This window comes from Triturus cristatus, chromosome 1_2, assembly GCF_964204655.1.
Source record: "Triturus cristatus chromosome 1_2, aTriCri1.1, whole genome shotgun sequence".
NCBI classification, from domain to species: domain Eukaryota; kingdom Metazoa; phylum Chordata; class Amphibia; order Caudata; family Salamandridae; genus Triturus; species Triturus cristatus.
In genome coordinates, this window is record NC_140580.1 from 1106320050 (window position 1) to 1106334694 (window position 14645).

At 42.8% G+C, this 14645-nt stretch overlaps 1 protein-coding gene across 4 annotated transcripts in view; it reads right to left on the reverse strand.

Moving 5' to 3' along the window:
• DENND1A (DENN domain containing 1A) overlaps positions 1 to 14645 on the reverse strand; it is a 1317400-nt gene that overhangs the window by 302234 nt on the left and 1000521 nt on the right. For all 4 annotated transcript variants that reach the window (XM_085613741.1, XM_085613740.1, XM_085613739.1 and 1 more), the window contains exon 14: positions 275 to 376. In XM_085613741.1, coding sequence (XP_085469867.1) covers positions 275 to 376 — 102 coding nt within the window. The remainder of the gene's footprint in view (positions 1 to 274; positions 377 to 14645) is intronic.

The following is a 14645-nucleotide window of genomic DNA, read 5'->3' on the forward strand; positions in this document are numbered from 1 at the left end:
TTCCTTCATCGGGCTTTGGACTCTTGGGGAAAACAGGCTAATAGTTCAGGAACCCTGACCTTTCAGGCCCTTACTAATGTATCCATCAATCAATTTAAATTAAACAATTGTGCTGTTCCTTACTCACAAAGCAAACCTCTTATAAACCACTAAAAAAGGTACATGGAGGGAATCCTGACCTCTATGTTGTGATTTTCTTTTGTTGTTGCTTTAGTTGTAAAATACAGTATATTAATTTTAAAAAATTAACCTTTTTAAAATGTCACTGAAATACCTGTTTAAAAAGTTGAAGCTGTGTGGCATTCTGGAGAAACTGTCTCATGCCGCTGGATCGATGAGACACAAAGGTTTCTTCGCAAAATGTGATTGGCTCCTCCTGTAAGATAATTTTGAAGAGAATCTATTAGGAAAAAAATCTATTAAAAGAGCGCATAAGATATCATTAGCTGCAAACCTGCTGCGCGTGTACATTGTAAGAATTGATTATTCAACCAGACTTGGTTCTAGAAATACCCTCAGTTTGCCAAACACACTGCACATCACCTTATAACGTAAAGCATTAGTATTAGTCCAAATTACTATTCAAAGTGAGAAAAATCAATGAAGCAAAAGCCCAAAAAACTGCTTAACACCTTGTTTTCGCAGAGTTCTTGTTCATTCCATTAGAGTGACCACCGTTTAATATTAATGCAGATAACATTGATTTGAGGAATAACTCAAGACAGAATGCGCCCAGGTGAGAGATACCAACACGAGTTGCTTTCTAATATTGCAATGTTGTACTGTTGGCAGACAATATAGCCGTCTTTCACCTGGTTTGTGTCCCACATCCTAGCTTTCATGTTAGCTGGTATTACTATGGAAGTTGGGAACCATACTCTGACACTGCGGTAGGTTCTGCCTGCTTTTTTTCTCTAATCACTAAAATAAAATACACCCATAACTCTACTCTACTGCTACTCCCATTGAAAAAGAATGAAAATGTGGGTTTCTAAAAATAGAGTCAAACCAAAAACCAAAGAAGGTGCTGAGCATTATGCTTAGGGTCCCGACTTGGACCCGGCAGTTCGGGTTGAAGCCTATACTCAAGCACTAGGTTTTCAATGTGTGACATTTCTTGTTACAAGTTTGTCCTTTTGGTGGAATGTAAGCTATTCTGCATGTGGGAGGAAGTCCACTGTGAGGTCACCCCTGCGCCACGTCTAATGTAGGCTGTAGTCACATTTCACAAGTCATTGAAGAAACCAGTAGCTAACCTTATGCTAACGCGCTAGGTGCACACATGTTTTACAATTCAAATGTTTAGAGAAGCCAGAAGACTAGCGTCCTTCCTTGAGGTCGGACCTCGAGACATCTGGTCTCCAGATTACAAAGTATCCACCTGAATGGACGCCCAGTGCAGCTCGGGTCATTCATTCTTTCGTTCAGAGTCGAGAGAAACTCTTAGGTCATAGGCACCGTTTTACCGAAATGTCAAAGCCAGGGTCATGGAAGTGACATCACACATTTGTTGTCGGCAAGTGACACCATAGGGCTGACCGTTTGTCCATCCCTTTGCCCCTCAAGAGACTAATATGCGATAATGATGGACTGGGGAAGGGCAAGAGGCGGAAACTGTAGAAAGTAAACAGGGCTATTGGAGCAACATTAACTTGATCACATGCACTCAAGGGTAGCACCAAGGGTAGTGTCAAGGGTACTAAAGAGCAAGTCTGGGGTAGCAGCTGCTACTCCTGGTTATCCTCAATTGACGTTCAATATGTCAGCCACATAACTGTCCTCTTTATCTTCTGATAAACATTCTTTCCCTTTGTCCCTTTAGGTTCTTCCTTGAGTTAATCAGATTTAGGCTGCCCAATTTCCTTTCATCTCTTCACCATGGGTTGCTGGTTGGGTTCCCTGCATGGTCGGTTGTGAATAATGCCTTCACCACCTACACTCTGGACCAAACCTTCTTCCCCTTGAGCACTCTAAAAGGAAATCTATTTAATCCATAGGTGCTGTCACAGACCAGTGCACTGAGAAATCCAGGTTGATGGACAAGTGTGCTATGAGAATGCTCTTTCCACTCCTTCCTAACCGTGAACTATATGAATGACCCAACGCCCATTTTAAACCTTCTTAATGCAAGCCACTTGAAAAATTATCTTGAGAAATTATATAAAGAAGAAAAGCCTCACAAGCCTAAATGCACATGTAAGTGTTTCTGAAACTGACACATGGAGCACCAGAAAGCGCTTCCTACAAATCCCACACTTCTCGCGAGAGGCATTAAGGGGGTCTGGTTGAGAGCACTTAGAGGCTTACTCATATCCATTTTCCGGGATACAGAGGCTTTCCATGAAACATCCAGTCTTGTAAAGGGCTTCCCAGCAATATGCTTAACAATATGAAAGAAAAAAGCACCTTTTCGGCTTCTGAACACTTGTAGCAGTCTCATAGCACAGCAAAAAAATACAACCGCATCAAATGAACAAAATAAAAAAAAAATAACTGGCATCTACACAAAAAAAGGCTCGTAGAAAAGGAAACACAGATAACATGTAGGTACATGGGGGATATATGACATAGGTACATCTTTCACAGGTTTTTATTAGGAAAAAATCGATGGCCCTCTTCAAGCAGTATTTTGTTATGGTCATATCTGTGGCCAACATTTTCTAATAAAACAAATGAATTGTTCTGAAATGTTTCTATTCCTTTTATGGACTTTTGATTTCAAGCATTGTTGAAGCCTACCATATGCCATATTTCTATGTCATGCTACCCAATAAATCCACAAGGGGGTAGAGGCTTCAAAGACTGGCACCCTGGAATCAACAAGAACAAAAATTCATTATAAAATGGGGGTTCACCAGTCTCTGTGGGTTGGGGGCAGAGCCTGGCCTACAGCAGGGTTGGCCCGAAGCCAGGCCTTACAGGAGCCTGGAATCCCTACTGGCTGAATGTAGGCCTTGGACACAGGCAGCCTTCGCGGCCAAGCTCTGCCGCACATGGGCAACCGCAGTGCAGATCCTGCTGCCAATGCCTGCTCTGGTTTAGGCGAAGAGCCTGGCCAACTGGGGATAGTTTTGGGCCGTGTGCAATGGTAGCTGACTGCCTGGGGTGGGCTTGGGGCAGGGTCTGGCCGAAGGCCAACCCACTAGTACACCCCAGCTGTTGAATTTGTGCACATGGCCTAGGTGAGCTGTACAAAGGGGTTTGGCTTCCTTTGGCGGGTTGTATTCAGGACCTGGCCAAAGGCTAGGGACTGCTTCCAAGCCCTTCTGTGCATGGTCTAAGGTAGGGCGTAGTAGGGGTTGGTCGCCTGTGGACCGTTGAGGGCAGGTCCTGGCCGTATGCCAAGGTCTGTCACTGACCTTACTGCACACAGCTGAAGGCCGTGTGTTGTGGAGGGGGTTGGCCACTGTGGCTGTTTGGATGCAGGATGTGGCTGAAGGCAAGGACCGGAGGCCAATGCTTGCTTAGACCATAAACAAGAGGATATGCACAAAGAACAGTTACATGCTGTATATGATAACCAAAAAACAGAAATTCACTTAAAAACACAGTTAAAATGCAGTTATGGTCACAAAGCAGCACCTAAAAATCACAGATCTTAGCCTGTAAACTCACTATAACTCACACAAATTCATGCACTGCTTTATCCTTACATATGACATCACTCCTTGCATGTTAATGACATCACTGATGACATCTCAAAAATCATTTATGATAGTGCTATTGATATTGGACTATGAACCCTAAAACAATTAAAATATAAAGGGAACCAATGGTCCTAGGCAGCAGTTTTTGATGCAAGTCATGGCTAATGACCAGGCCCGAGGCCAGCCACAGCTGCCCACAGTCTAAGGTCGCGGGCAGCAGGGATTGGCCTCCCACGGAAAGTTGAATGCATGGCCTGGCCAGAAGTCAGACCCAACAGCCATGTACAGTGGGCTTGGTCACTGTTGGACCTGGCCCTTTTTGCAGGGTGACCCCCACTTTTTGACTTCTTCATCCTACTTTTTGATATATTTGTTTTTGTTGGCCTTAGGACTCTGTACACTTTATCACTGCTAACCAGTGCTAAAGTGCTTGTGCTCTCTCCTTAAAATGTGTTAGAATTGGGTTATACCCAATTGGCATATTTAATTTACTTGTAAGTACCTAGTAAAGTGGCATTACATGTGCCCAGGGCCTGTAAATTAAATGCTACTAGTGAGCCTACAGCACTGATTGTGCCGCCCACTTAAGTAGCCCTCTAAACATGCCTCAAGCCTGCCATTGCAGAGCCTCTGTGTGCAGTTTAAACTGCCATTTTGACCTAGCAAAAGAAACCTTTTTCCAGGCCTAAACCTTCCACTTTATACATATAAGTCACCCCTAGGGAAGACCCTAGCCAACCCAGACGTCAGGGTGCAGTGTATTTAAAAGGTAGGACATGTACTTTTAAGATTTACATGCCCTGGTCGTGAAAAACTCTTACATTTGTTTTTTGACTACGGCAAGGCCTATATCTTTCTTAGGTTAACAGTGTAGTTAACTCATTACATTTTATAAGTGCAATTTCCAAATGGAAAGGGATAACCAGTTCATGTTTGGTGTCTTTGGAAATGGAGTGAAAAGCCCTATTTAGTGGTGAAGTCAGGCTTTTCATCACAATTGTAAAAATACCACTTTTAGAAAGTTGGCATTTTATTTCCCTTAGTCTTTTGCGCCTATAGCCTCGTCTAGGTCACAAGACTGGGTGTAACTGACAGTTAGACTTTGTGAATTCCTCCCAGACAGTCACACATTAGAAGGATTAGATGTGCCTGAATGGGCCATCTGCTAGCAGAAAGGGGGTGGGGTGTGAGCCAAGCACAGCCCCACTTACACCTGAATAGTCTGTGCTCTGAATTCACAAAAAGAGCCTAATGATCTTGCATTGTCACATCTGCCAGCTTGGAGCCCAGGCAGGGGCGGCAGGAAATTCCATGCACTTCAAAGCCACTGTCTAGAAGCTTCTCACACCTTCCAGAACTAGGGCACCAGGGTATAAAAGAAGGACCTATGGGAAAGGATGTGGCGTATCGGACAGAGCTGCCGACTTTGGAACTGGGGAACCAGATTTGAGTCGCAGCTTCAGCTCAACATCCTGTGATTCAGGGCAAATCACTTAATCTCCCCATGCCTATCAAAATGAATGTCTCCTTGTGTAATATAACTTGTGCTCATATACACACTCTATTACCTTTAGGTCGAGTTAGTGCTATATAAAACTGCAAAATGAAAAAACAAAACCACCAACACTTCAGTACACTTCTGGACTAGTGGATACTCTGCCAGGAAGAAGGGTTCCTGTGCTTCTACAAGGACAGCCACTCTACTGGGCTGCTGACCTAAAGGAACTGCTGTCTTGCTGTGCTGACTTGCTACCCCCTTGCCTGGGGAAGAAGAACTGGACCTGCAACTCCATCCTGAACTCAGGACACTAGAGTGACAACAAGGGTAAGTCTACTGGCCTCTTGATCTGAGCCTCAGGTACAGAAAAGGCTCCCCAACCACCTCCTGGACCCAGCTGCAGCGAGTTCCTGGCCCTCAAAGTGGTGCCGCTCAGGTCCTGGACTCTTGGATGTGGCACACAGGCTCTTAAAATCCAGCTTTTTGACTATTCGCGACAGCGAACGGGTCTGTTCACACTGGAAAGGCGCCGCTCGCAAAGAAAATCAGTGCGAGCGGCCACCAGCCTGTCTCTTCGCACAGCAGCATTTACAGCACATGGAAGACCGACATTGCAAAGCTCCAGCCTGCCTGTGCACGAAGCCCGGCCTGCTCTTCACACTATGCCGACCAACTACGCTGTTCTTGCTCCCCGTGACCCTCTCCACCATGAACAGGACACTTGGCACAAAACTTTAGAAGGTAAAACTTCAGTTGGACTAATCTGGTCTGTATCCGACCAGCATTCCATCGCAGGCGTCCTAAACTTTTGCATTTCACCCGGGCCAGTATGACCAAATAGCCATGGTTGGCTCTTTCTGTTTATAGGCACTATTTCACAGTTTATTTTTTAACGATTCATAACTCCGGTTCTACTGATTGGATTTTTGTCGTTTTAGTCTTGTTTTATTTACTAAATTAGGTTCTATTTTTCTAACCTCGTGTGGGATCTTTATCTGTGGTGTTTTCACAGTTTTACTGTTTGAATTGTTGCACAAATACTTTACACATTGCCTCTAAGTTAAGCCTGACTGCTTCCAGAGATTGAGCAAAGCTTAATTTGAGGTTTGCTTGTGCCTTCCCCTGACAAAGATTGCGGTTGAGGCCGGATCATGGCGCACACCTCAGTCAACCAGTAACTCAATTTTAAACAATCAACCACGATGGGTTGGGCACAGGATCAGCCCAAAGGTCAATCCATGCAGCCAAACCTTGCTGCGCTTGGCTTAAGACCATGTTCCCTAATGGTCAACTACCCATGGATGGTTGGGGTCAGGGCCTGGCTGTGGGCAGGCCCTGCAACTAACCCCCATTACATGTAGATGAAGGCCATGCACAGCAGAGGACGGCTGCCTACAGAGACTTGGTCTAAATGCCAGTTCTTACAGTCAAGCCTAGATGCATACAGCCAAACATCGTGCGCAAAATGTGTTGGTCGCTCATAGAAATTTGGGCACAAGGTCTGGTCATGCAGCTAAATCCTGCTGCATTGTGTTGGTACCTCCTAATACTGTCATCATTAATGTCATTTGAAATGTCATTAGGGATCTTTTCAAAGCGGCCATTTAACGTATCATGGGTGATGTCATATAGACCGTCATAAGTAGGGAGATGTAGTTTACCTAACCATAAACGTGAATTCCAGTGACTTTTAGGTGCTGTTTTATGACATTTTCAACCATAACTTCACTCTACCTGAGTTTTGTCAGGAAATATGTATGTATGTGTATATATATGAAACAACCAAACACGTCAAACGTGTAGAACGGAGAGCACTCCAAGCAAAATACAGGAAAGATGTTTCTTAAAGCATAAATGCTTTATTTAGCAAGTTCCCCCCCCTTTACTCCCGAAATCCCGAAACGCTGACAGACGCGTTTCGCCGACTGGCTTTTTCAATGTCAGTTTTTTTGTATTTCGCGGGCACATTTAAACTTGAGTCACATGTCACGGGGTAAAACCTCAACATAGAAGATGGACTTTCAGCAGCATTGTTCGTGAATACATGGCGGCCATCTTATAGTGACAAATTTTGCAAAGCAATGTGCCTTTCAATGATACAAACAATATATTTAAAGTAAAAAATTGGGCAGCAGTACAATATGGCAAATGTCTTTTTTGTCGAGGAGATCAGGAGAGAAAAGCAGATGGTAAATGATAATTTCCAAAGCTTAAATGCATTTACCATGCGTACAAATGTATATGCCCTAGATTAACAGGAACACGTTACATATTTCTCCAGATTAGCGCAATAAGGGGAAAAGATATAATGAAGAGAAATAATTTTTTATTTTTCTTACGATGCGGATAAATATCCAATTCACACCCCACCCATGTAACCTAATCTGTCATCTCCTCGTTCGCGACAATAGAGCCCTGAATGGGCATTTAAACCAACTGCTGAGAGAGAGTACATAACATTTTTGTCTCGCAACAAAATTTGAAAACAGAACAGAAGAAGGCAGAGAAGGGTATCCAGAATGTGTTTAAAGATATGCCTTTCCGCACAAAAATAATTTTCAAATCCTCATAAATGAACCCATAATTCCTCTTCATTGTTTAGCCCTATTGGGGTCTTGGTCTGGAGATCAATTATATAAGTCGATTCCAGAATGCTGAGTTTCCGTACCCTGTCACCTCCTCTTTCTGACTTTCCCACTTGATCAATACAGTGAAATTTTAATAAATCACAGTTGCTTTGATGGTACTGCTCGAAGTGTCGGGCAACCGGATATGCGGGATCCTTGTTAGTGATTGCCCGCATATGCTCCAGAATACGTTTTTTCGTGGGGTGTATAGTACTTCCTATGTACCTTTTAGAACACGGACAAGTAAGGCAATACACAGTGAAGTCTGAATTACAGTTGAGGAATAGTTTTATCTTGCGTACTGGCCTTGGGTCATTGGGTCTGCCTTGATACGTGATGATTTTTTCACTGAATTTACAAGCTTTGCAGTGATTGCAAGGATAGAAGCCTGCTAAGCCTATCCGATTTCTGACTCTGGGGACTGGATCAAAGTGACTATGGATAAGATAGTCCCCTACTGATAGGCTACGTTTGTAAGTTATTAATGGGCATGATGGTAACTTTTTTTTGAGGATGTTATCAGTTTGTAAAATGTGCCAGTTTTTCTTGAAGATCTGCATTACTTGACTGGGCTTCTCATTGAAATTGGTTATCATCCTAACCTGGCCTTCATCTGGTTCAGTAGCTTTCTTAGTAATTAATAGATCTTTTCTATTGATACTTTTGATTTTAATTTCAGCTGCGGAGAGGTCTGAGTTCTTATAGCCCCTTTCCCTGAATCTTTTAGTGGCTTCGGTTTTGACCTGTTCATAATCAAGATCTTTTGAACAATTTCTTTTGAGGCGTAGGAATTCCCCAAATGGTATATTTTTGATAGTACTGCGTGGGTGGTGGCTATCAGCATGCAACACAGTGTTCCCTCCTGTTGGCTTCCTAAATAATCTTGTAGAAAGTATGCCATTATCCACATATACCTCAAGATCCAGATATGTAACCGACATGTTACTAATTTCACCTGTAAATCTCAAATTGAGTTCATTCATATTTAAGGAAGCCACAAATTCCTCAGCCGAGGCGCGGCTACCACGCCAAATTATGAAAAGGTCGTCTATGTATCTGGCCCATAAGGCGGTTTTCTCCACCCAACAATCATTAGCCTCACCCCAGGCAACGTGCTTCTCCCAATAAAAAATATATATATATATATATATATATATATATATATATATATATATATATATATATATATATATATATATATATATATATATATATATATATATATATATATATATATATATATATATATATATATAATAAATATATATATTTTTTTTTTATAGTTAGTTAGATCTTATTATAGATTTATTGGCGAAAAAATATGAAAACAAATGCGTTTCGGCAATCCTGCCTTTGTCGATGTCGGCGGCCGCCGTTGGCATGGCAATATTTAAACATGTGATACATCATGACTTAGAAAACGGACAAAACAGTGATTGAACTAATGCGGGTGCCATCTTGGAACGTGTTAAATATTCACAGAATTCATTGTTATTCTGTGAAAGCAGTCCATGTGTATTTCATCATACACAGTGTAATAACTCTGATAATTCATTATTACAATTCATGATAATAAATCTTATGTACACTATTTACAGTATTTACACACACCATTAGCGATGAGTAATCGATCAACACTTGTCACTCTGATTTGACAAACCCCCGCCTTCCTAGCGATAATTCCCTTTCTTTAAACATCTGTGGTAATTTTTTAGTATTGCGCCCTGTATGGGCTATCCAAACTTAATACGTCACCATGGAGGCTAGTCCATATCCTGTGGACCTAGTGACAGTACCAATCGGGCTGCGATGACCTCATCGCCGTGGTGCTGTGTTTGTCTCAAGATCTCGCCCTGAATGGGCCAATATTGTCTACATAAGATGTTATATCTTGCATGTTTCTTAACACTCCCATTCCGGGCCCGCACTGTATCTACAATGCTATCAGGATCCTAGGTTAACAGCCAGATCCTTCCCGCTGTTCAGTCCCCCTGGAGATTTGCACTGGAGGTCTATAATATATCTTGATTCAAGCCTCCTTAGTCACTTCTCCCTATCACCTCCTCTAACATCCCTAGGGACGTGATCCAGGCAGAAATACTGCAACAATGTTCTATCACTCTTGTGATAGTTCGCGAAATGCCTCGCAACCAGATAATTAGTGTCGTTGCTGGCAATGGCCCTTTGATGTTCTAAAATCCTCATCTTTACCTGATTTATTGTGCTCCCTACATACCGCAGGTTGCACGGACAGATCAGGCAGTATACCACAAATGGGGCACTGCATTTCATAAATTTCGTTATCCTCTTCGCTGTCTTCAACCCCGGGATCTCATATGTGGTTATTCTCTTGCTCGTAGCACACACCCTGCATTTTTGCGCTGGGAAACAAACCATGCAAGTCTGCCAAACCCTGTTGTGGTTTCACTGTGATCAGGTGGCTCTCAACTAGATGATCCTTTATGGATCTGGATCTCCTAAAAGTTATGCCTGGTTGTTCTGGAAGATCCCTCCCAATGACTGCATCTGATTTAACAATCCGCCAATTTCTATGCATGATAGCTCTAACTTAACTTGCTGCGTTAGAAAAGTGTGTGATCATCCTGAAGTTATTAGTGCTCTCTTTCTTTTCTTTTTGCCCAACACTTTGAATGAGATCAATTCTGTTCTTCCTCTCTGCTTTAGACTTAGCCGCCTCCAGTGTCTTGCAAGGGTAGCCCCTCACTTTGACGCGGTTCAGACTCGGATTTGCAGCTCTCAAGTAATCTTCATGTCTCGAGCTATTCCTTTTGATCCTTATGAGTTCCCCAAAGGGGATACTCTGGATCATATTCTGTGGGTGGCTACTAGCCCCATGCAAAACTGAGTCCCCTGCTGTTCACTTGTGTGGTGTATATATATATTCACTAAAAAACAAAAGTTAAAGTAACATTGTATAGTGAGGTGCAATAACATTATCAGTTTTCGTTTAAAAAATAAAAAACCTAGAAATTCACTGAAAATAACAAAGGTTAAAGTAACGTTATAGATAGGTGAATTTGTCAGTGTGAACATTAACATTTTGAACTAAAAAGAAACACAGAAATTCACCAGTTATAGTTAGCAGTGCTAACTATAACTTGCACCCCTGCCATGCACTACTTATGACCTCACCTACAACATCACTGATGACATCTCAAATGACATAATTGATGACATCACTGATTACATCATCCAAGCTTCACTTTCCCACGTATTGCTGCATGAATTGCTATGGCTTTACACATAACAGTTCACATTAACAATCAACCACAGATACATGGGAAACCCTCATTCAGTATGTTGCACAATCTGTATACAACTGTTCAGAGAAAGCCAAAATAGTGAATGCTAATTCCAAAACAAATGCCCTACTGAGGAAAACTTTTATCTGCATCAAACCCCTGACACACAACAAACACATTGAGAAATTAAGTTAATGTCAATAGAGAACTGAGTACTGTAAACAGGGTTTACTCTTGGAGAGACTTCATTCTATATGACTGTTTGCAAACAGTGAAACTCTCATGAGAAATACAACACAGAGTATTCAAAAGAATCCACTAAGAAAAGTGTACTTTCTATGTCACAGCTGTCAAAAAATCCACTATTGGCTAAACATAACAAAGATCTGAAGGTGCTAAAGATCATACAATCTACACTCTTCATACTGTGGTGAAAACCTTACAGACAGCCCTTCTTCTAATGCAAAACAAGCACATACCTGGTGCACACACTTTTCCATGTAAGTATAAATTACCATGGTATCACAATTCTTTCTAACAACTCAAGGCTGCTTACAAAAGTTCATATTAACTACCTACAATCTTTCTATATTTGGAAACTTTTTATGCAGAATTAAATAGTTGTGTGAAACATAATGAATGCAAGACAACTGTTGCTTGCACTCAGTTACTCTTGAATGCAAACATTTATAACATGTTAAATACCTCACCACAGTGATTCTGCATTAGGAGCACATTGGTTATGTAAACATGTACACCCATTAGCTGCACCCAAGCTGTCCAAAATTACGTAGAAAAGTAATATGGAAGTTACTTGCCATAATGTAAACTGTAAAACTAACTTGCACACTCACTGGATGAGGTTAATCAGTGATGTCATCTGTGATGCCATTAATGATGTCACAGAACCTGACATATGCGATGTCATATGTGAGGTCATAAGCAGTCCATGGCAGGAGTACAAGTTATAGTGAAGCCCCCCTCCTGGAGCCCACTACGGCCCCGGGGACCGCCACCCCCCAGGGCCAGCTCCAGCAATGTCCCGAGGTGCCCACCTTGGGACATTGGGGGGAAAAGGGCAACTGGCCAGAGGCCCCGCCCCCTCCCTGCAGCACACTGCAAACATGCCTCTTGGTGCGTTGTAGGTTGGAGGATTAAGTCCCCTAGATCCTTAAGGGTCCTTAGGAGCCAATTAACCCACCAGGTATCTCCAGTAAGCCCCACACAGTGTGATTGCTGAAAGGTGGTCCGAGGCCACGCCCCTTATTACACCACTCTGCAAACTCGCCTCTTGGTGCACTGCTGGCGGGGCAATGAGGTCCATGTGTCCTGAGGACCTCAGGACTAAAGTGGACTTATCACCCGAGCAGCAGTGCGCCAGGAGGCGCATTTGCAGAGTGGTGTAAAAAGGGGGCACGGCCTAGGACCACTCTCAGCAATCCAGCTGTGTGGGGCTTACTGGAGATACCTGGTGGGATAGTTGGCCCCCAGGGACCCTCAAAAGGCAAGGGGACTTCATCCCCAACCAGTAGTGCGCCAGGAGGTACTTTCGCAGAGTGGTGTAGAAAAGGGGCGTGGCCTGTGTGCAGCTCTCAGCAATCCCACTATCTGGGACTTACTGGAGGTGTCAGGTAGGCTAGTTGGCTCCTAAGGACTCCCAGCATTGAAGGGGACTTTAATCCTCATCCAAGAGCGCGCCAGGGAGAGCGTTTGCAGAATGGTGGGCAAAGGGGACGTGGTCTGCTATGAGAACTTAGCAATGCTGCTGTGTGGGACTTACTGGAGCTAATAGGAGAGGTAGTTGGCCCCCAAGGACGTGTTTGGGGCCCAACTATCCCTCCTGTTATGTCCAGTAAGTCCCACACAGTGGTATTGCTAAGAGGTCTTCGGAGGCCATGCCTTTCTCCACCACTCTGCAAACGCGCCTCCTGGCACACTATGGGTTGGGGAATGAAGTCCACTTTACTCTTGAGGGACTTTGGGGGCCAAGAAGCCCTCCTGGTTCCTCCTGTAAGTCCTACGCAGTGGAATTCCTGAGCACTGGTCGGAGTCCCAACCCCCTAACTACACTACTCTGAAAACGCAACTACTATGTTATGGTTATAAACTAGCATTTAAAAAACCTTAGAAATTCACTGAAAAAAACATAGGTTTCAGGAACGTTATAGTTAGTAATTAGCATTTTAAAAATCTTAGAAATTCACTGAAAAAACCACAAGTTTCAGGGACTTCATAGTTAGTTGGAATTCACTCAAACAAAACCAGAGAAATGTGGCCGTTATAGTTAGTTGAGCTAACTATAACTTGTGCCCCTGCAATGCACTGCTGATGACATCACATATTACATCACTCATGATATGGTCAGTGACATCACTGATGACATCTCAAATTATGTCACTGATGACATCACCGATGACATCATCCACTTAATATGTGATGCACCTCCTCACACCCTAATACTCTAAAATACAGACTACCATTCTTGAAATCATAGACACACCAATACCAGTTAGTACATACTCACTCACTGATTCATAGGTCTACACACATCCACTCACTCACCGATACAGTCACTCATACACAGTCACTCATCAATACAGCCTCTGATATATGCACTCATACACCCGTACAGACACTCACATACTGCCACTCATTCACATAAATAGTCACGAACCTAGTCAGTCACCCAGAGACAATCACACTGCCATTTACTCACCTATACAGTTATACACACATCACTTCACTTATTCATATAGATACTAACACATACTTACTCTCTTATACAATCACTGACACACGCACACACTGATCTATACAGCCACTTGCACCTCACAATCACTCACTCTCACATATAGTCAGTTATATACTCCAACACTCACATACACTACCTTTCACATATGTTGTTACTCACACACATACCACTGAGACATCCATTCACTTACCAACACAGCCATATGCACACTCACTCACCCATACAGCCCCTAGCAGACACAATCATGAACCCATACACCCACTGAATCACTTAGTCACACATCCATGCAGAAAGTTACACACCCCCACACACCCACACAGACACTCAGACACCCATACAGGTACTCAGACAACCAATCATTAACCCATATAAACACTCATGTAGCTACTCACCAACCCATGCAGCCACATACACACCAACTGACAGACTGCTACAAACAATCACACAGATTAGTCACTCACCCATGCATTCACTAAGACAGGTCTAATCACTCGCTTATACAGTCAGTCACGCACCTACTAAATCATCCATTCAGACACAATTATACACCAATTCATTCTTCAATACACCTTGGTGTATATATTTATAAAACATACACTTTTCAGAAACACACAGTCACTGGATGATGTCATCAGTGATGTCACCAGTGATGCCACTGGCAATGTCATGAGTGATGTAATATGTGACGTCATCAGTAGTGCATTGCGGGGGAGCGTGTTATAGTTAGCTCAACTAAATAACGGACAAATTTCTCTGGTTTTGTACAAGTGAAATGTCCAACTAACTATAACATCCCTGAAACCTGTGGCTTTTTCAGTGAATATATATTATATTAATAATTCAGGAGATAAAAAATGT